At 35.8% G+C, this 22,658-nt stretch overlaps 1 protein-coding gene across 5 annotated transcripts in view; it reads right to left on the bottom strand.

The window, feature by feature from the left end:
• Positions 1 to 4,844: 4,844 nt before the first annotated feature.
• Cdc27 (cell division cycle 27) overlaps positions 4,845 to 22,658 on the bottom strand; it is a 56,251-nt gene continuing 38,437 nt past the window's right edge. For 3 of the 5 annotated variants that reach the window (XM_047544705.1, XM_047544706.1, XM_047544709.1), the window contains 7 exons: positions 19,541 to 19,693; positions 17,846 to 18,054; positions 16,013 to 16,130; positions 14,788 to 14,916; positions 12,412 to 12,486; positions 11,503 to 11,659; positions 4,845 to 8,985 (listed from right to left, as the gene is read on the bottom strand). In XM_047544705.1, coding sequence (XP_047400661.1) covers positions 8,903 to 8,985; positions 11,503 to 11,659; positions 12,412 to 12,486; positions 14,788 to 14,916; positions 16,013 to 16,130; positions 17,846 to 18,054; positions 19,541 to 19,693 — 924 coding nt within the window. In that variant the 3' untranslated portion in view covers positions 4,845 to 8,902. The remainder of the gene's footprint in view (positions 8,986 to 11,502; positions 11,660 to 12,411; positions 12,487 to 14,787; positions 14,917 to 16,012; positions 16,131 to 17,845; positions 18,055 to 19,540; positions 19,694 to 22,658) is intronic. The other 2 variants (XM_047544707.1, XM_047544708.1) reach the window with 1 other exon arrangement.

Raw genomic sequence — 22,658 nt, 5'->3', positions numbered from 1 at the left:
AGTGGATTTTTCTTTGTTAGTTTGAGAAAGTTCAATTTTCCTCCTAGTTTGCTAAATGTATGAGTTTTGCTTTATGCATTTAAAATTTTATTTCGCTGGGCAAAGTGGCGCACACCTGTAATTCCAGCAGGACTGAGGCAGGAGGATTGAAAGTTCAAAGCCAGCCTCGGCAATTTAGTGAGTCCCTAAGCAACTTAGTGAGGCCCTGTCTCAAAATAAAAACATAAAAAGGGTTCAGTGGTTAAGTGCCCCGGGTTCAATCCCTGGTACACACACACACACACACACACACACACACACACACACGCACAAAGTGTTCTAGTTATGACTCCCAATTTAAGTGACCACAAAGCTAAATCTGGTTTGGAGTAAAGTAAAATAAAAACATGCTGGGGTAGGGGTGTAGCTCAGTGGTAGAGAACTTGCTAACACAAACAAGGATCTGCATTCAAACCTCAACACTGCAAAAAAAAATTTTTTTTTTCTAAAGAAAGATTAATAGGAATTTGCCTCCAGGAGATGGATGAAAGAACTGAGGAAATGGGAGTGAAGGAAGCAAAAAAGCTGAGAAGAGCTAAGGCTATAGGACAGAAATTTGAGTTCTGTGAGCTAGAGTTTCAGTGATGGACTTGGTTAAGGGCCTGGAAAACTCTTGCATGGTCATGGGTGGGAGTCTTCTTAGACTGGCATGTCACTGGAGCTGAAGAGATTGAGGAAAGATGGGGCATAGATAAGCTAACCAGGACAATGGAAAGGAAGATACAAATCTAGGTGTCCAAACCATCACTTACCATGTAGGAATGGATGAAGGTTGGCGGATGATGGAGTTGAAGTGGAAATGGGATCTCGCAGTTACTGAGTCTCAAAAGGAAGAGAATGTACTTCAGGGTGGAGGAGTGAAGGCATGAGGGCAGTAGTGGGGAGCTGTGAGAATTCTGTACTATCTCCAGCATTTTCTCTATCCACACAGACCTCACTTGGAGTAGACAGATGGAGACAATGCTTGTGGGGAAATGAATTCATTATGTTGGGGTTTATTCTTCCAGTATTTCTTTTCGTAAAAATAAGCAGATAAATGTATATATTTTTATTCCCCCCCCCCTTTTTTTTTTCTGATACAAAAGATAGCCTGCTGCCTTGTATTGTGCTCTTTAACTTTTCCTGGAAATTAGTTGATAACAGTTCATAGAGATCAACTTCATTTTTTCTCTTGTAGTTGCATAGTACTTCTTTGTATGTATACTACAGTCTATCCAATTGTCTTTCCTATTCTTGGACCTTCATGTTTCCAATATTGGCATTGACAAAGAGTAAGCAATAAACTTATATATTTGTATTTTCATATTATCAAGGTGTTTCTTTAGGGGAAATTCCTAGAGTACCTGTCTATGGAGTTTTGCTGGATACGACCAAATTCTCTCCATGGAGACTGCTATGTCTGTTTCCCCATAGTTTCATTAAATGTAAAAAGTTTTGAATTTTTGCCACTGTTGGGTGAGAAATAGTATGTTTTTTGCTTGTATCATAGAAATATTAACCTTTTGTGCAAATTTTAATATATTTATTTGAAAACCAAGTTCTGTGAAGAAGCACACTATCACATGTCTTCAGAGTGTTTGCTTTCATACATGATATATGTTCAAGTATTTCTTCTCAGCTTGCCATTTGCTTGTGTGTGTGTGTGTGTGTTACTGGAGATTGAACCCAGGGCCTCGTGCATGCTAGACAAGCACTCTTCCCCAAGCCCATTTTTAATCTTAATTTTTATACAGGGTCTAAGCTGCCTAGACTGACCTTGAACTTGGAATCCTGCCTCAGTTTCCTGAGAAGCCAGGATTAAGGTCTTGTGTCTCGACTTTGTGTTATTATGTGCTGTGCAAAACTATAGTTAAATCCTGTATCAACATTTTTTTCAGTTTTTTTTCCAACTTAAGGTGACTTTTTACTTTCTCTCTCTCTCTCTCTCTCTCTCACACACACACACACACACACACACAGTTTTTTTTTTTTTTTTTTTTTCTGGGTTGAGGATTGAAACCAAGGGGCACTATATGACTGAGCTAGATTCCCCAATCCTTTTTGTTTGAGATAGGGTTTTACAAAGTTGCTGAAGCTGGTCTCATGTAATCCTCCCACCTCAGAATCCCAAGTAGTTAGGATTACAGGCATGCATTACTATGCCTGGCATCTCATATGCTCCCCCCACTCCTTTTTCAATTTTCTTTTTGGTACGAGGAATTGAATCCAGGGGTACTTAACCACTGAGCCACATCCCCAGCCCTTTTTTTATATTTCACCTAGAGACAGCATCTCGCTGAGTTGTTTAGGGCCTTACTAAATTACTGAGGCTGGCTTTGAACTCACAATCCTCCTGCTTCAGCTTCCAGAACTACTGGGATTACAGGGATGCATGCCCATACCCAGACCCATTTTATTTTTTGAGAAAGGGTCAGGCTTTCCCTAAATTGTTGACTGGCTTTGAACTTGTGATCATCTTGCTTCAGCCTCCCAAATTGCTGGGATCACAGGCGTGTACCACTATGCCTGGCTTCATATGCTTTTTAAAGGAAACTTCTTTGCTCTCATCTGTCAGTTCTGACCCTTTTGTGCAGATTGAAGATTTTTTCGGTGGGGATGGGAGAAAGTTTGGTGTGCTTTGCCCTTTCTTCTGGAGATTTACATTTCCCCCTTTCCCTTTCAGTACTTCTTGTAACTGGTTTTAGCCAGAAACACTGCTTCTCTGAAGTTGTCACTCCTGGTCCCACATTTTCAAGCCCCGTCCACCCAAGCCAAGGCTAAGATCTACCTAGGTTTGACCTGTGTTCAGTATTTTCCATTTTTTGTTTCACCTTTTCTTTCTGGAGATTCCTGTGCTTCCTTCAAGTTCTCTACTGCCTTCTGTTCTCTCCCACGGAGTCTTAATGTCCTTCTCCTCACCCTCCACACTCACAAGTTGCAGTACTTTAGTCATGAAGGCATCGGCCTTCATGTGTATTTTTTATTTGTTCTACTTTATTTTATGGTTCTTTTGGGGCGGGTATGAGACAGATTCATAATTAGGCTACTACTATTATTCTCCAGCCTGAGGTCTCAACATTCTTAATAGACAAATACATTTTCAGCACCTAGTCAGGTTGAAAACCATTGAAAGCTAGCAACAGAAAGGAGGTGTCTTAAGTGATAACAATATTATATATGGCAGCTGAAGTGGAGTTGAGTGTTGGGAAGATGAATGAGTTTACCAAAAGTAACATATTGTATTATTAGTGGCTTTACATAGTATTGAGTTGAAAGCAAATCTCAACTTGACAAAATTAATAATTTTAAGATTGGGAATAAGACAATGAATGGTTGTTATTGTGGCTGCTATGGTTCAATATAATATCAGTATTTCCTAGAATGGCAATAAAAAAGGAAAAAAGAAAATTTTATGTTCCTCTTCAGTGCTAGGGATTAAACTCAGGGCCTTAAGAATACTACCCAGCCCAAAGTGAAGTATTTTATGCAGATTAACTAGAAATTAAAGCAGGGTGTGTTAGCACACACCTTAATCCCAGCTACTTGAAAGGCTGAGGCAGGAGGATGGCAAATTGAAGACCTCAGCAACTTGGTAAGACCATTTCAAAATAAAATTAAAAGGACTCAATGGTAGAGTGTTGGTTTAGCATGTGTGAGGTCCTGCCTGGGTTTGATCTCCAGTACATCAAAAACAAAACAAAACAAAAAAGATTTCTGCTTTATGGCTGTTTTCTTGGTTTTCATTCTTTTTTGTTTGTTTTGCTACTGGGGTGTGAATCCAGGGGTACTCAACCACTAAGCCACATTCCCAGACCTTTTTTGTACTTTATTTAGAGATGGGGTCTATGCCTATACTAATCTACCACCTCCAGGGGCTCGGGAGGCTGAGGTAGGATTCAAAGTTCAGTCAGCCTCAGCAACTTAGCAAGGCCCTAAGCAACTTAGTGAGACCTTGCCTCAAAGTAAAAAAATAAAAGAACTGGGAATGTGGCTCAGGTTAAGGGTTCCTGGGTTCAACCCCCAGAAAAAAACAAAAACAAAAACCCAAGTCTACCCTATAACCAGAAGTCAGGGTCCTCTAAGTACTTTCTGATTGGATCTGATCCTGGGTTTCCCTCTCTCCCCTTGTAGGATCCCATTTGAACAAGAATTCTGCTAAATCAATTTAGCAAAACTCCCCCACTCTTGGTACCTCATCAACTTGGCTGACTTTCAGCAATAATCCTACAGTTAATTTAGCCCCTACCCCCTTCTATCCTGAATGATTTAATTTTCTTGTTTGCTTTTTCATTCCTTCTTTCCTTCCTTTCGTGGTGCTGGGGACCGAATCCAGGAATGTTCTACCTCTGAACTATATCTCCAGCCTTTCTTATTTCTGAGACAGCTTCGCCAAGTTGTTGGAGTTGGCCTTGAACTTTCGATTCTCCAGCTTCAGCCTCCTGAATTACCTGGATTGCAGAAGTGCACCATTGTGCCTGGAACTCTTAATAATTTTCCATACAGTGATCCCATTCTGCTCACTGGATACAAATCTGTAATTATTTTTGGAGTTAAGAGTTGAGTCCAATCTGTCTCCCCTATGTAAGATCTCTTTGTGGTAGTCTCTATACCTATCTCCATGGCTCCCTTTGAATAAAAGTCTACCTTATTGTTTTTAGTAAGGGTCATGAACAAGCAGTGCCGAGGATAAAAGAAGTATTTGTGATAGGGGAAACTGGTAAAAAAAAAAAGTTAAAGAAAATTAAAGATTTAAAACTTACTATTGTATAATGCTGGGAAAACAATTTCATTTTTTAGTGTGAGTAGACTAGAGAAACAGGTTACAGCTCAGAGCTTCATCAAAAGACCATGTATATGATATATTTGAATATATGATCAATAATAGTTTCCTCAGTAAAACCTGGGCTTTATGATATTATTCTACTAGCACTATTTAAAGAAGTGCTGAAGACATCTAACAGTTGACGTTTGACAGAATTCAAATCATCCAGAGGAATGATCCAAAACTAAACACACGGTTTTGAACATACACTAATTATAGAAGTACCCAGCTATAATTTAATAGTTGAATCTCAGCTTTTCTTTTGTAAAATGTAATAATACCTACCTTACCAGATTGTTTTGATGGAAAATTCTGTCCACAAAGCAAGTAACACAGTATGCAGAGCAATGCCATTAAACGTAGCTATTTAACGCAGTTTGTACTCAAAAGAAAAATAAAACCCATATTGAACATTCATGAGCCATCGATTAGCAGGTAAGCCAGTCAAAGAAAAATCCCATGTCTAAGCTATTTATCTTTGGTTAGCTGACCATAAATGGCAGGTGCTAGGGAAGATTATGAAGTCTGAGTTGTTTCCTGAATCTGTTTGGTTCATACTGTGTGTTACTCTCTGGTTCTAACTCCAAGTCTGAATAAAGTCTTCAGTTCTTTAGATAGTCTCTAAGATACCAAAATAGACAAACAGATAAATAAGATTTCAAACCAGAGTAAAACAGTAAAACTTGGTTTACATATTTTACTTCTCCTAGATCCTGATTTTTTTTTTAAACAGATTTTAACTGGAACAAAAAAGTTTTGTGTCCCTTTTAGCGGAATTTCAGAAATCACATGATCAAAGAGTAAGCAGTTGACTTGCAAAGTTGCAGCTGCTGGTAAGGAGGTTCTATAGTTTGAAAAAATATATTCTAAAAATTACCACTGTTTTTTGTTATAATATTTATTTTGAAATTCCAAATAATGCTAAAAAAGGGTATGGACTTTAAAAATATATTCATATATATTAAAAGAGAATATAAGTAAAAAATAAAAATTAGAGAAACACTGCCCTAGACTTTTGTAGAACATGAATCTAATATTTCATACTATTTTGCTGTGTCTTACTATAAAAATACAGATGGCACAGCTCTTCTATAGTTTTAACAACTTGATTATAAATTGCTTTCAAAAGTAATTTATTTGGATTTTCCATATCCTTTAATGAACTGCAAATATATTAACAGAAAAGACTTTTCCCCCCCAAGACTGTACAATTTCTGAAATAAGTCAGGAAAAGCAAAAAGAAGACACAAAATTACATTGTTTCAATGCAAATAGAACACACACATCACACCCACACTTGCATTTTCCCAGGTTTTCACAAAGAAAACAGGTCAACAGATTTCTCAGTGAAGACCCACACTATACTCTGGCTAATCAGAGACTTTGAAACTGTTTTCTTCCAAAAGAGTATTTTTAATAGACTAAATACTGGTTTATCACTGAGTTTTTGTTTAAGGTACAACAGCAGCATGGTTCAAACGTTACTTGCAGTTTATGAAAAAAATAAAAACTTTTAAAGTAATGAAATACAGAAAAAGTAGGGACCACCTTTCATTATTTTTAGTACCATTGCTCATTTGAAAAAATATTCAACCTTCTAAAATTCCAGAGTAGTAACCATTTCCATGGGGAAAAAAAATCTGATGCCACAAGATAATTTCTGAACAAAAGTGTGAGTGTGAGTGTGTGTGTGTGTGTGTGTGTGTGTGTGTGTGTGTGAAAAGCTTAAACTGAAAAAAAGGATGTCAAAGTACTTAGTATTTTTAATTTCCTTCAAAGTAACTTCCGAAATTGACAGAAAACATTTTGCTGGGCCAAAATATGTTTCTTCTTCTGGTTCTATGATCCCCATTCTATGGGAAAAAAAGAAAGAAAGAAAGGAAAAGAGCAAGAAATAGTTACTAGGTAGGAAATAAGGCTTTGAATACCAAAATTACTTTAAAAGTAAGCATATAAAGAAAAATAAAATCAGGTCACGTGCAGACCAAAAGTGTCCCTCAGCCAGCTATTGCCATGGTGTGCCTTCCATAGCTATCCTTTTATTCTTGGTCTGAAAATCAGTACCAGAAAGTCTCTCTGGCCCAGTACATAAATTCGTACTACAAAAAGATTATATTTTAGCAAGTTATGTTCTGAGCTTAGCTTTTTCCAGGCTTTCTAACTCAGGCTGAAGCCTTCTATGAAATTCTACATCTGATACTGTTATATAGCTGGCTTATGATTTGCCAATAAAAAAAAAAAAAAAGAATCTAAAAATAAACATTACAGAACTAATGGATAATAAAATGGAATATTTGTTGGAATCCAAGTGCTAGCCTTTGGGAATTTTTAATGATATTCATTTATTCCCAACCTTTCCTTTTCCTTTTAAATTACTTTTTAGATAGCACACATATATAGATTTAGGTAGGAAATTTTGTTAAATGCTCCTCTCGCACCTAAAACCTAATCCAAGAGTTGACTTGAATTAATTTATAATGGTATCTAATCCATGTTTGGTGAGATTAATAGTAAATGACAGAAAATTACTGAGTCTATAAGCTAAAATTATTTTCACATCTTTTGTAATTCACCTTATTTTCACAGCTTGACTAACAAATACAGGTAACCAGTAGGTAAGTTTGTCCTTCATCAAATAATCCAAAATAATAACGGTAGGCCTGCCATTCATAAGAAACTATAATTTGTTATATTCTGACATTGGCACTAAATAAAATGTTAACAACTAAAGTTTTCCTAAAAATTTCAATACATTACAATAAAGGAGATACACAATTTAAGACTGTTTAAATCTGTTACTGTGAAATTCCAATAATTCCCATTTTATATGCATAATTAGATCTTTAAAATTGTGGCCATTCCCCAAAGACACCAACCCATGTTATGACGAACTCAGGAAGAGAACCTGTCTCCTTCATCAGAATTTTCTTCCCCCAAGCTAAAAATTCCAATATTCTAAACCCAATTACTCTTAGTAAAAGTTTTGGTGACTCACGCTACCAAAAATAATCTGAAGCAGAGAGCTGAAAAGAATGGAAATGACTTCAACAAAGGTAACCACACATTCTTGCACTCTGCTTAAACACTTAGAAAAGTCAAAGGGACACTGTCTTGAACAAATGTATATTCAAGGTTATGGTACAATTATGATTGTATTAAGGCTTTCACTATCATGATCTCTTAAAGTCTCTCTTTAGTGTTCTCATACTGATTCTCATGGTGAACTAAGTGGTCATTAAGGGCCTTGTTTTGGCTTTTCAGTGGGGAACCACTCTACCATCTCTGAATGTTAAAGGTGATCCCACAGAGCTCAAAGAGATGAGGCAATATGGTAAGGACCAATTTTAAAGTTTGCAATACTAAGACAACAATGATCAACACTTTGAAGCAAGATGAATAAATTAAAATTCTTGGTTAGACATTAAAGCATTCTTGCCAAGAATAAGTGTACATTGTAGGGAGGGTTATTTGATTCCTACATACCAGTCCCAATATGCCCATTATATTTGTTCATAGGAGACACTGCAAGTTTAAGGTAATTTACATTCCTTGGCAATCAAGTTACTCTGTTATAGGCAATGTCTTTTATTGTTCCATCTGGCACTTGCTAACACCATTCTTGAAGAACCTAGAAATGAAGGTCAGTCACTCTGTTTATCAGGAACAGAACCAAATAAAAACAAATATTTGGAAAAACGACCAAGAAATTCTGGTTCATCACTATTTTCCATGTCTAATGGTTCCTTCAAGATAAAACATAACTCTTCCTTCCATGATAGCTTTGCAACTAAGGGAGATTAAAGAAAAAAGAAAAGAAAGTTCCCCACCCTACCCCCCTAAATTGTCATTCATACTGGTAAAAGAGCCAGTCTTGTTAGCAGCTAAATATTGCACTGCCTTTCATTCTGTATACAGTCAGGGTCCAATGAAAGTGGCACACTTATGGTATAAATGATGGATGATGACAATGCCGGCTCAAGAGTGAAGACTCGGTATACGGAGGGACAATAAACATGTCAGCACTGGTCACACATCCAGTTGTAAAAGTCTGAGTTCCAGAAGTTAAAATTCATCACTTTCAGCTGCATGAAGTTGTGTGTCATCTGCATCTGTCATGCTGCTCTCCTGGGATTCATCTGTTCCCACTTTAAAAATAAAACAGAAGTCTATAGTAAGATGTCTGACAGACACATCTTATTGATTCATGAAAACAAGGAAAATTGCATTATGTTTAGAGATGAGACACTAAATAAAGAACACTGACAATCCTAATATCCTTTAATAAAATGTAATTCAAATTCCTTATTTTATAACACATGTGATATTAATTTATTGCATTTAACCTTTCAAGATTTAAAACTGCCTCTCCCTAACTGATTCCTTATTCCTGCCCTCAGAGTTAGAAATAGTTCTCTGAGAAATATAAATTAAAATTAAACTGAGATTTCATCTCACTCCAGGCAGAATGGCAATGATCAAGAATACAAGTAACAGGCTGGGGATATAGCTCAGTTGGTAGAGTGCTTGCCTTGCAAGTACAAGGCCCTGGGTTCAATCCCCAGCACCCCCACGCCGGCCAAAAAAAAAAAAAAGAATACAACTAACAATAAATGTTTGTGAGGTACGCTTATACGTTGTTGGTAGGACGGCAAATTGGTACAACCTGTCTGGAAAACAGTATGGAGATTCCTCAGAAAACTTGGGATGGAACCACCATTTGACCTAATTATCCCACTCCTCAGCATACTCCCAAAGGACTTAAAATCAGTATACTATAGCCGGACATAGTGGTGTACACAATCCCAGTGGCTCAGGAGGTTGAGGCAGGAGGATTGTGAATTCAAAGCCAGCCTCAGCAACTTAGTGAGGCCCTAAGCAACTCAGTGAGATCCTATCTCTACATAAAATATAAAAAGGGCTGGGGATGTGGCTCAGTAGTTAAGGGGCCCAGAGTTCAATCCCCAGTACCCAGGGGGGAAAAAAAAAATCAGCATACTATAGCATGTTTATAGCAGCTCAATTCTCAATAGCTAAGCTTATGGAACCAACCTAGGTGCCCTAAACAGATGTATGGATCAAGAAAATGTGGTATATATACACAATGGAATATTCCCAGCCATAAAGAAGAATGAAATAGCACTTGCTGGTAAATGGATGGAACTGGAAATTATCATGTTAAGTGAAATAAGCCAATCCCCAAAAACCAAAGGGCCAATGTTCTAATATGCAGATGCTAACACTCAATAAGGTGGGAACACAGGGAGGGAAAAATAGAAGTTCACTGGATTGGACAAAGGAGGATGAAGGGAAGTGAGGGAGAATGGGAAAAGGAAAGACAGTAGAATGAATCGGACATAACTTTCCTATGTTTATATATGAATACACAACCAGTATAATTCCACATCATGTTCAACCACAAGAAGGGGAAGTTATACTCCATATATGCATAACACGTCAAAATATCTTTTACTGTCACATGTATCTAAAAAGAACAAATAAAAAATTGAAAAAAGAAATAGTTCTCTGAGACATTATAAAAAGTGTTATAACTTTTTCCCTATCCTCAGTCAGACATTCCACTTAAGAGGATAATCCCTAGTGATCCACAGAAATATAGACCATAACCTTCAGACCAGAAGTGTTATTTGGATTATAGAATTTGAATAGCTGTTTCTGTAGCTCTGTCAGTGCTTTAAAATGTTAACAAATTTATTATTCACTCACTTTGTACTTAGAAGTGTTTTGAAATATATTTTTCACATTTATCATTCTTTCTTTTCACTACATTCTTTTTTTTTTTTTTTGGTGCTGGGGATTGAACTCAGGAGCTTAACCACTGAGCCACATCCCCAGACCTTTAAAAAACTTTATTTTGAGACAGGGTCTCACTAAGTTGCTTAGAGCCCTGCAAGGTTGCTGAGGCTGGCTTTGAACTTACAATCTTCCTGCCTAAGCCTCACTAGCTGCTGGGATTACAGTACGGTCCCCTTCCCCTTTGTAGACAACTTTATTTTTATATGTGGTGCTGAAGATCAAACCCGGTGCCTCACGCATGGTAAGCAAGTGCTCTACCACTGAGCCACAATCCCAGCCCACAGCCCAGTCCTTTTTATTTTTTATTTTTATTTTTTTCAGTACTGGGGATCAAACCCAGAGCCTCGTGCTTGCAAGGCAAACACTCTACCAACTGAACTATCTCCCCAGCCCTATTTTTTATTTTAAGACAGGATCTCACTAAGTAACTTAGGGCCTTGATAAATTGATGAAGCTGGCCTCAAACTTGCGATCTTCCTGCCATAGCCTCCCAAATTGCTGGGATTACAGGTATGGCGCCACCATGCTTGGCCCCCCTGCTACATTCCTATAAAGCAGATAGATAAGGCAGTATTAGTTACATATCCAAACATAAATTGAGGTCCAGGTTAAAAAAAAAAAAAAATCAGCAATGGATTTGTTATTATACAGTAAACTAGATCCAGAACTGTCCGGAACTGAAACTTAATATCTGACTACATATGCACTTTAGTATTACATCACCCTATTTGATTTCTCTAAAATTTCATTTTGTATAAAGAAAATATCACAGTTAGGAAAATAAAGAAGCAGCCCATAAATCCTTATGTAAAAGGTAGAATATTCAAAATTCTATGTATGATACTCACTGATCTGTTCTTCTTGGGTTATTGGCTCCTCATCATCTGGAAGATAGCGCTTATCAATTGCCTCTTTTATCTGGTTATTGGCTCCTTTAGGATCTAAATCCATAGCCCAAGAGAAATTCATCAGGGCGAGGTGCGTTTGACCTAACTTCTTGTAAACCTAAAAATAAACAGCAGCACTACATTTTTCATTAAGTTGTGAGCTTTGACTATAAAATCTTAAACATTTATAATATAAATTAGGCTCTTGATTTATATGCTCTAAATCTATTCTCATGGGAAGGGCATTTTAATCCTATAATGTCATACCAGTTCTTGAATTCCTTTATAATATAACTGGATATTATTTTTAAGAATTCCTTCCTTTTAATCTTTCAGATAGTGAGTTTTCAATAAACCTCATTCTGGAACACTGACAACAGGAAGAAATGGACTACAGAAGCTGCTTGATTAACACTCACTCACATTGATTTTAAATGGAATTTCACCAACTCTTAACATCTGTCCAGGGCACCCAGACACACAAACCAGTTGGCATCTGGTGGCCCAATCTATAAAATCCTGGCCATGGGAATCAAGACAACACAGTGTCATTGATGTTCTTCTTTTGAGGGTTTTGTAAGTATTTTATTGACAACTGAAGGATTTTCCATGAGGTAGTTTTGGTTATTTATTACTAGTCTTGGACTGCAAGTGTTTATCTACTAGTACCACAGGTTAGAATTATAGGGTTCGTGCTTTCATTATGATATCATCCTCTTAAATGATAGAACTAAACCCATTATCCCCAGAGCACTTAGAGCTCTAGTTGAATTTCTCAATAGGTGTTATACAATAAGCATTATACTTATTTTTCAAAAGTTAGTATTTGTTATGAAAGTCACAGTGTAGGACCATGGTCCCAATTTTTACCTTTCCTATTAAGAAGTAAACAAGGGATTCTTTGGGAACAATTTGTTTCAATTCTTCAAGTTCTTGCAAAGCAGACTGAAAAAGGCAAAGAAGAACCTTAGTGTAATAAAATTTTACAAAGCTGTGATCAAGTATATTTGTTAGATTTTCCAAATCATCTTAACAAAAGCTTACTAGATCTTAATCGATGTACTTTCATATTGCATTAATTCCTATTATAAAAATAAAATGCACAAAAAATGTCTATGTGACAATAGGAACAAAGAAATGTCAGATATTCACTAGAGTACACTGAACTTTGTAAAAGATGCAGGTGGTGACAACTTTTGATTTTATCACTAATTTAGTTAAAAATAACAATAATCTCATATTATCTGTAGAACCATATGAAAGTGTTTTGAAAACTAGGCTGTAGAACACAAATTAAGTCTACAGTTCTGTATGGACTGTCTTCCTGATGGAAGTGTTAAGCATCGAATACCAACCTGCCTATTAAAGTTTGAGCCCTGAGTTAAAAACTGTGTAGTTATCTTCTGACCCCTGCTAAAGGGTTGAGGAAATGAGAGGAAATATAGAGAAAGAATCACATTTGTGGTTAGGGGAGATATCATCATTAAAAATAAAACTAGTTTCCCAAACAATATGCTATTCCATTTCTTTAACCTGCCAACAGGACAAATATAAAAATGAATATATTCTGGTGTTACATAAAGTTAGCATGAATAAGGGGAAATGAGTATTGTAATCATTGAAGATATAAGTGCACATCTTACATGTGTACACTTACATCTTCACTGAAAATTGATTTCACATCTTCAGTGAAAAAGAACTTAAATTGATGTGGCCAGGTGCACACACCTGTATTCCCAGGGACTCGGGAGGCTCAGGCAGGAGGATTGCAAGTTTGGGATCAGTCTTGGCAACTTAGTTAAGACCCTGTCTCAATATTAAAAATAAAAAGGGCTGGGAATATAGCTCAGAGGTAGAGTGCCCCAAGAAAAGATGCCACCTATTTGTGAGGATGATTAAGCAGTTTAAAAACTGCATTGTAACCAACCACTGGTTCCATAATCCACCTATTAAGAATTTGTCCCAGGGATATAATAAAAAAAAAATTACCAAGTCATAAGAATACTTAGCCCAACATCTATTGTAAAAGACTAGAAGTTATCATGGTATTTAATTGCACGCTATTGAATAAATTATGGTCCATTCTCTATGGATGTAGATGCTTATGTATGCTTATGTAGATGCTTAACTGTATGTTTAAAAATAAAAACCAAAAACAGGATGTGAAACAGTCAATACAGTACTATTTTCCTTGCGACAAAATGTATGTATCATCCTCACACATATAAATACACTTATGTGGGAATATGTATAAATATTTTAAGAAAACCCATGTCATTTTATATCTTTTTTTCTCTTATTCAGTTTTATCTTCTTCCCTCAGTATTTCTATCATCTTACATAATTTGAAAAACAGAGTGAAAAATAAGGAGCAAAACACATCAGATCTGATCTAGTCACCTTGTTACAAGCTCTCACAACTCACTATGCTTTTATGTTCCACACATATTATTTTTGGAATTATTGGTTGATATATGTTCTCCCTGTAGAGGGGTACTAAATGGTATGCTACACAAAGGAAGGAAACATGACTGTGTTACTTACTGCTATGTTCCAAGTACATACTGTAGGTATTTAATATCCCCCCCCTTTTTTGGAGGTGCTGGGGATCAAACTCAAGGCCTGTACATGCTCGGCAAGCCCTCTGCCAATGAACTATATCCCAGCTCAATAAGTATTTTTTGAATACACACACATTAATTTGTCACTTATTCACTTATTTTGGTCCTAAAAGGATCGTTTACCTCTTACCTTTAAGATATCTTCCTGAGAGAAAAACTGCCTTTCTTTACATGGATCTTTACAAGGGATAACCACATATTTCTAAATGTCCACATACTCATCCTTCCTAAAAGTATCACAAAAGAAAACGGAGAGGGGCTGGACTTGTAGCTCAGTGGTAGAGTGCTTGCCTAGCATGTGTGAGGTACTGGGTTGGATTCTCAGCACTGCATATAAATAAATTAATTAGTTGTCCACTGAACAACTAAATGAGAAAATGAATGGCCTCAGATAAAAAATTTAAAATATAAATAACCTATCTATTTTTTAAAAATTTTATTTTGAGACAAGGTCTTGCCAAGTTGCCAAAGCTGGCCTTGAACTTGGTGATCCCTCTGCCTTGGTCTCCTAAGTAGGATTAAAGGTGTGTGCCACTGCTTCAGGATAACTTTTAGTTTATTTTTAAAAAGGACAAAACTTGAGCAATAAATACAATGTGGAAGATAATTCAGATATATATCTTACCTTATATTTTTCATTTGCAAATAAAACTGAGGCTCTGTGAAATTTGCATAGAGGGTTCTTAGGATCAATAACAATGGCTTTGTTTAGGGTATCCAAAGCCTTCTCAGATTTTTTTAGTGCATGCTGAACCTATAATAAATAAAGGTCATGTTAATGTTACCTCCTGATATTTTTGAAGGAAAGTGAGAACCAAATAATGTTATTCAGTATCAACGTAAAAACACTATTAAAGATGAGGTGGTATGGTCTGTTATTGTCTTAAGTAAACTTACCAATTGATTGCCAAATGATTAATAGATTTTTTTTTAAATCTCTTCCAATCAAGCAATTAAAGATGAGAACATGAGTCAGAATAAATGTATTGAATTTGCTTAAAGGGATGAAGACCTTATGTCCTCTGGCTCCCAATCTACTATTATTCACAATGATAATCATGATTCTTTTTTTTTTTTTCCTTGATATTAGGAATTGAACCCAGGGATATTTTACCACTGAGCCTTAGCCCATTTTTTATTTTTTACTTTAAGACAGGGCCTTGATAAATTGCTGAGGTTGGCTTTGAACTTGCCATCTTCCTGCCTCAGCCTCACAAGTCATTGGGATTACAGTGAGCTCCACTGTGCCCAGCTTACTATATTGTCTTTAGAGCAGATTTGGTAACTTTTATGTTTAAAAGGCAAGCAAAACTTTGATTTTTCCCTTCATAGAGTAATGTGTTATAATTTAGCCAGATAATACATTTCAGGCTTACTGTGGTTCTCTTAATATCAGCCTTTTCAAAATTGTGTTCAAAGAATCTCCTGTTATCAATTCTGTATCACTTACAACAATTAACTACTTTAGCAATTTATTTGAAAAAGAGGGATTGGGGGTGTTGCTTAGTGGTAGTATTTGCCTAGCATGTATGAGGCCCTGGGTTCAATCCTTAGCACTGCAAAAAAAAAAAAAAGTAACTATTTGGCTATCCTGTAAGGTGATATTACTTGTTATTCATAAAACAGAAATACTAAAAAATTAAGTGACTTGCCCAAGGGATAAGAGCACATCAGTGATGTTTCCTCATAACAACCCCAAGAGGTGATGTTTTAGGCTGTGAAAGGCTCTGGGATACTGTTTCAACAACATTAATAACAAAAACTTCAATTTTCATTATAGCAATTAAATTGTTAACAAACATATCAACAAAGGGAGAAAGCAGAGCAATAATGTTTAGAAAATTACTTACTACGCCAATGTGGCAAAGTAAAACTGAACTTTGAGGGTTGATATCAAGTGCTTTCTGGAAATGCATTTCTGCAAGGCTGAATTTTTCTTGCTTATAATAAATCATTCCTAAACCATACCTGCAAGGAAAAAACAAAGTAAAATTTTAGGGACAGAACTTCGGGCTGATAATTTACTCCAACTAATAACAGGTTATGCATGGTATTTATTAGCATTTTAAAAATTTTGATAGTCTAATAGGAGAAGCAAAAGGTATAAGTCATGATAAAATCATTAAAACATTTTAGAAGAAAAACAATTGTACAAGTAAAAACAAGTCAGTCCAACTAATCAAACAAAACCATAAAAATGGGGTAAAAAGGAAACACATCCTTAAACCCACCACTATATACTTAACTATATAATAAAACTATATATATCTATATATCTATATATATACTATATACTTAACAACTAATTTCAACTGTATGTGTGTGCCAAGAACTTTGTTATATTCTTTTTTTTTTTTTTTTAAGACAGGGTCTTGTTCAAGCTGAACTTGAACTCCTGGGCTCAAGTGATCCTCCTGCCTCAGCCTGGGGCTACAGGTATGCACTACTATATTCAGCTCTGCTGAATTCTTAATGTGAATTATTTCATTTAATCCTAGAATTAAGAAGATAGGTGCTTCTGTAATTCCCATTTTTAAGGAAGAAAACGAAGCTCAGAGAAGTAACTTGCTTAAAGTTTTATAGCTAGTAAGGTTTCTAGCCAGGTCCTTCCTTTATGATTCTGATAGCTGAACAATGCTATTTCCATATTCTTTGTCTGTTGCAATCATAGTAAACATAATGTCATAGATGGTTCTCCTTCCTCCTACTTACTATATCAAAGGCATGCATTCCTGTTTAGACTTGAAAATTATAATTTTTAAAGGCTATACAATAGTGTATTGGATTGATATACAGGCATTTCTTCTGAATTTTCAAAATGTCAACTGAATACAGTGTGCTTGGTTACACAAGGAGACCTCTCTTGGCCACAAATAGATGATTATGGAGATTAAGCACCAAATGAATAAGAAAAAAAGCACAATACAGAAGCTTTATTTGAGTTGCTTTGTTTATCATTATAATAGTGTTACATGTGAAGAAAAGGTACAAAAAAACTTGGCTGGAGTTGTGGCTCAGTGGTAGAGCACTTGTCTGGAATGTGTGAGGCCCTGGGTTCGATCCTCAGCACTGCATATAAATAAATAAATAAAATAAAAAGACCCATCGACAACTAAAAAAAATATATATATTAAAGAAATGTATAAAAAGACTGCTAATGATTGTGAAAGTGGAAATAATAAATAAAAGAAAGGCTATTACTCTGGAATTAGAATAATAAATTTGCTCAGTATTTAGATACATAATGTTACCTAAACAACTCAGTACTTAAATTCTTCCCAGTAAAAGTTCGCCAGTTTGAATAGTTCTCCTTATAAAACCATTTTTTATGTGGTAAATCTGGTTAAGACTGCAACTACTGCAAAATAGCAGAATAGATCCCACACGTTTAAAAAACAAGACCTATTAAGAACTGAGTTCTTAAAATTTTAGAGAACTTCTATATATCTAAGGGGAAGGCAAGCTTGGATTCATGTGTCAGTAAAAGCTGGCATTTTTTTTCTTAGCCACCATTACAATGATGGAACTATTTAGAAGATATAATCCATTAAAAACCATATATACACAGGTCAAAAAATATATATCAAATACTCAGTAATTCTTATTGGTAGATGCCTCTTTATCGTTTAAAAAAAAAAAAAGCCACCAATGAGACTTTGCATTTGCACTTCTTTAGCACTTACCATGCATTATAATGTCTAGGATTTACTCTGATAGCATTTCGAAAACAGGCTAATGCTTTATCAAGTTCTTCAGTTAACACAAACTCATGCCCTAGTAGAGTATAGGCATAAGCATAATTTGGATCAACCTGGATAGCTCTCTGGAAGAATTTAATTGCAATATCGTGTTCCCGTTGCAGACTGAAACAGTTCCCCGCAGCACACCAGGCCTTAAAAAAGAAGGAAATAAAAAATAAATACATGACTAAAATTTTATTTTGTTCTACAAAACCAAACCTATATCTAAAATCAAATCTCATATCTCACTTAGAAAAACAAATACTTTTTTTTTTTTTTTTTTTTTTGCGGTGCCGGGGATCAAACCCAGGGCCATGTGCTTGCAAGGCAAGCACTCTACCAACTGAGCTATCTCCCCAGCCCCTGAAAAACAAAAACTGAACTCAACATTTGAGTTGCCCAACAGGCATATTCTCAGCTGAGGCCAAAGGTCATTCTCAGCTCTCATAGAAATTAACAGAAAAAGGACAGAAACCTGGGGGCAAGCTGAGTGTAGTGCAGAAAGCTCTGGCTAAGTGCTGTAAAGACAAAGTTCGAATTTCACTGCTGGGACCTGTTTGTAGGGCAGCCTCACACAACTCATTTTAATACTTCTTTCTCTCTTGTAAAGTAAAGAAAACAGAATCTACCAAGGCAAGTTTTTTTTTTTTTTTTTTTTTAACTGGAAATTTAACTCAGGGGCAATTTACCACTGAATTACACCCCCCACCCTTTTTTTATTTTTCATTTTGAGACAGGGTTTCCCTAAGTTGCTGAGGTTGGTCTTGAACTTGGGATCCTCCTGCCTTATACTCCCAAGTTGCAAGTTGCTAGGATTACAGGTGTGTGCCACCATGCCTGGCTCACTAAATATTCTTTTTGTAGTTGTCAATGGACCTTTACTTTATTTGTATGTGGTGCTAAGAATAGAACCCAGTGCCTCACGCATGCTAGGCAAGCACTCTACCACTGAGCTGCAACCCCAGACCCACTAAATATTCTTGAGATGCCCTGAAATACAAGTCTTAAGCTGTTTTTTCTTATTACTTGCATAAATTCTACTCTTTTATACCGAACCAAGAAAAATACAAACAACAAAACCCCCAAAACCTGAAAGATGTGAATTAATTGTGCTTATATCCTAAAATGGCAATTAATATTACTAATTTATTTTAAAATTGGCATTTCCTTCGATCTATATTACTTTCGCTCAATTATCTCTATCTAACATTGGTTAATAGCAACTTTAGTACAGTCATTGATTAATTCTAAATGAACCAACTGCTTTTTAATTACTCTATTTTTGAATTGCACCTGACATATTCTAGGATCTTCTCTTCTCTAGGTCCCTGCCTATGAGGAGGAAAATAAGTGCAGTTGATACTAAATAGCTTTGAACAATAGTCAAGACATTCTGGTCACTGATGAACACCATATATGACAATGGTCCCTTAAGATTATTACTGCAGAGAGATATTACATTGGCTTTTATGTAGCTGTACTCTTTGATGTTCTGCACAATGAAAAAAATCACCTAACAACACATTTATCAGAATATATCCTTATTCTTAAGTGATGCAAGACTGTATCTGATTCATCTCCACTTGTTAAGGGTGATCAAAAGGTAACTATACAAGCAAAGTGTTTTGGTCAACATACCTCTGGTGAATTTTTATCCATGTCTGTTAAGTCTTTTGAAAGAACTGAAAGAGCAACATCTTTCTGAAGATGCCAAAGTGTTGTAGAATAGATTTCCATGCCTTCAACTCTATAATTCTCAATTCTTCTAACTTCTGAGAATATCCTTTCAGCCTGAAATACAAAAACTAGTAAGGGGAAACAAGCTGATACGAATTATATATATGCAAGCAGAGTTTTGGTCACTACCTTCATAGGACCAAAATATTGCCTTGTGTTATATTTTTTAAAGTAAATTATTAATAATACAAGGACAAAATAAGCAACCTTCTGTGGTATAGGTCAAATGTTGATACAGTCATATCACACTTAACCTACTTTTTATGTACAAAGTTATGGTAAGAACATGAACTCTAGGACAGGGGATTTAGCTCATGCTTGCCTCGCTGTGCAAGGCCTTGGATTCAAATCCTAGCACTGGAGAAAAACAAAACAAAACAAAAAAACAGACAAGTTGATATTTTCTTCTTAAAAAACACTTTAAGGTTTTAATAATGGCTTTACAGAATAACCCTTCCAGCAAAGATAGAAGAATGACTTCTGATTTTTGCACTGACTTTCTGAGAGACTGAGTTGAAAATAAGATGGCTAGCAACCCTGTGACATATTGAGCACATACACTAACACCATACCTGGCAGAAACTGTAGTTCCCACCTTCTCAATATCAAAATTCTGAAGCTTCAGTTTAGAATAAAGAATATTTGGAATATTCTTAATGAAATGAAGGTAGAAAATAAAGAAAAGATAGCTATTAAAATCTGGAATTTATTCCCAAGAAATGCCAGATGGTATCTAAGCACTAGCTGAATGAATGATTTGTAACTTACCTAAAAATCTCTTATTTTATTTTTGGTAGCAGGAATCGAACCCAGTGGTGCTTAACCACTGAGTGACACCCCCCCAGTCCTTTCCCCTTTTAAAATTTTTTTGTAGTTGTACATGGACAGAATGCCTTTATCTTGTTTATTTTTTTAAGTGGTGCTGAGGATCGAACCTTGTGCCTCACATGCTAGGCAAGCATTCTGCCACTGAGCTACAGTCCCAGCCCCCACAACCCTTTTTGAGATAGGATCTTGCTAAGTTGCTGAGTCTGGCTTTGAACCTGTGATCCTTCAGTCTCAGCCTTCCAAGGCCCTGGGATTATAGGTGTGTACCACTGTGTTCAGCCCCTAAATTCTCTTAAAAGGAGATCACAAGTTCAAGTCCAGTCCTGACAACTTAGGGAGACCCTGTCTTTAAAATAAAATAAAATAAAAATAAAATAAAATAAAATAAAATAAAATAAAATAAAAGCCTGTGGCTATATCTCAGTGGTAGAGGTAGATACCCCTGGGTTCTTTACTTAGTAGCCTGCCCTCCTTCCCCATGCACAAATAACAAACACAGGTACCTTTTGTTTTCAAATATTTCAGAATCTATTGCTTCTTTTGAAAATTCATTAAGGTATACAAAGAAAGAAAATGGAAAAAATAAAATTAAGCTGGGGGAAAAAGGCTGTTTTTAAATACTCAGGTCATTCACTGGTCTGTGACTATGGAAAACAACAAAATTTAGGTATTCCAAACTATAAACAATAAACTAGAATTAATTTTGAAAAGGGTTTCCAAACACAGCTTTTGCTTTTTTGTATATATACTATGTACCAGTAAATGGCCATAATCCCAACATGGAACTCCTAGCAGTGAGTCAGGCTTTCTGGCTATAATTCTCTTTTGGAACTATACAAAATTACATGAATAGATACGTCTGCATTTATTCTCTGCCTGGAAGAACACTTTCCCCTTGAATCTTTGCACAGCTCATGAATAGAAGAATAATTTGACTTTGAGCTCATTTTAAAAAGGGGAGGAAAAAAAAAAAAAGGGCAGCACCATACTTTTACCGCCCCTCAGTCCCCTTACTATGCTTCATTTTCCTTCATATGACTTCCTGCTACCTGTCCTTACACATTTATTGGCTTATAATCTGTCTCTTACTAGAAGGTAATATACTCCCCTGGAGGCAAGAAATTGCCTTGCTGTATTAGAGAGTACAGAACATAATATGCACTGAAATACATTCTATAAAGTAACCTTGTCAACTTTAATCCATATTAGACTAATTTCTTAAAGGGTTTTTTTTTGGTTGCTGTTTTCTTTTTAAGCTTAGAGGTGGGGAGAAAATGCTCTGAATAGAAGTCATTTAAATTGGAAATTACAATTTTTTTTTTTTTTTTTTTTTTTTTTTAATTTAAGTTAACCATCCTTTCCTTTTCTCTACAAACAGACAACCTGTCAAGCACAGTAGCACATGCCTATAATCCTAGCTACTCAGGAGGCTGAGGCAAGAGAATCACAAGTTTAAGGTCAACCTCTATAACTTAGCATGACCCTAACACAAAATACAAAAATAAAAAGGCCTGGGATTAACTCAGGGTACAGCGCCCCTGGTTTCAATCCCCTGTATCACAACAAAAACACTCCCCAAACCAAAAAAACCAAAACCCCAAATAAAAACACACATAAAACCCCAAAACAACAGGTAACTTAAGTAACAGATTTAATTAAAATTAAAAGGATAAAAGTCTTGTGATAAGGATATTGTGTCCTCAATTAAACATAATTTTCTTCATAGCATTCTTCAAGTTTCTAAAACACATTAAAGAGTTGGGCATAGTGTTGTGCACACTTATAATCTGTGACTCATGAGGCCAAGGCAGGAGGATCCCAAGATTGAGGCCAGCCTCAGAAACTTAGTGAGGCCCTGACTCAAAATAAAAACCGGGCTGGGGATGTAGCTCAGTGGTTAAGTGCCCCTGAGTTCAATTCCCTAGTACCAAAAATAAATAAGTAAATAAATAACAATAGTTAAAAAATAACTATATTGTATAAGAACTTGGATTATATATATCTATTACATGATAAATATGAATTTTCAGATCTAAATAAGCAGAGGACAAGGCATTCTGCGTTAAGAGTGCATTAATAGTTTTGTTCTCACAAATCTCTCTCAAGAAAGCCTGAAGAATTTAAGTTATCCCTTAAAGCAAAAAGGAATTTATTGATAAATTATAAATACTGATAAGATAGGTTTCTTTTC

The sequence above is a fragment of the Sciurus carolinensis genome, chromosome 3 (assembly GCF_902686445.1).
Source record: "Sciurus carolinensis chromosome 3, mSciCar1.2, whole genome shotgun sequence".
NCBI lineage: Eukaryota > Metazoa > Chordata > Mammalia > Rodentia > Sciuridae > Sciurus > Sciurus carolinensis.
The sequence above is the reverse complement of the archived record's forward strand: the minus strand, read 5'-3'. Positions and strand labels throughout refer to the sequence as shown.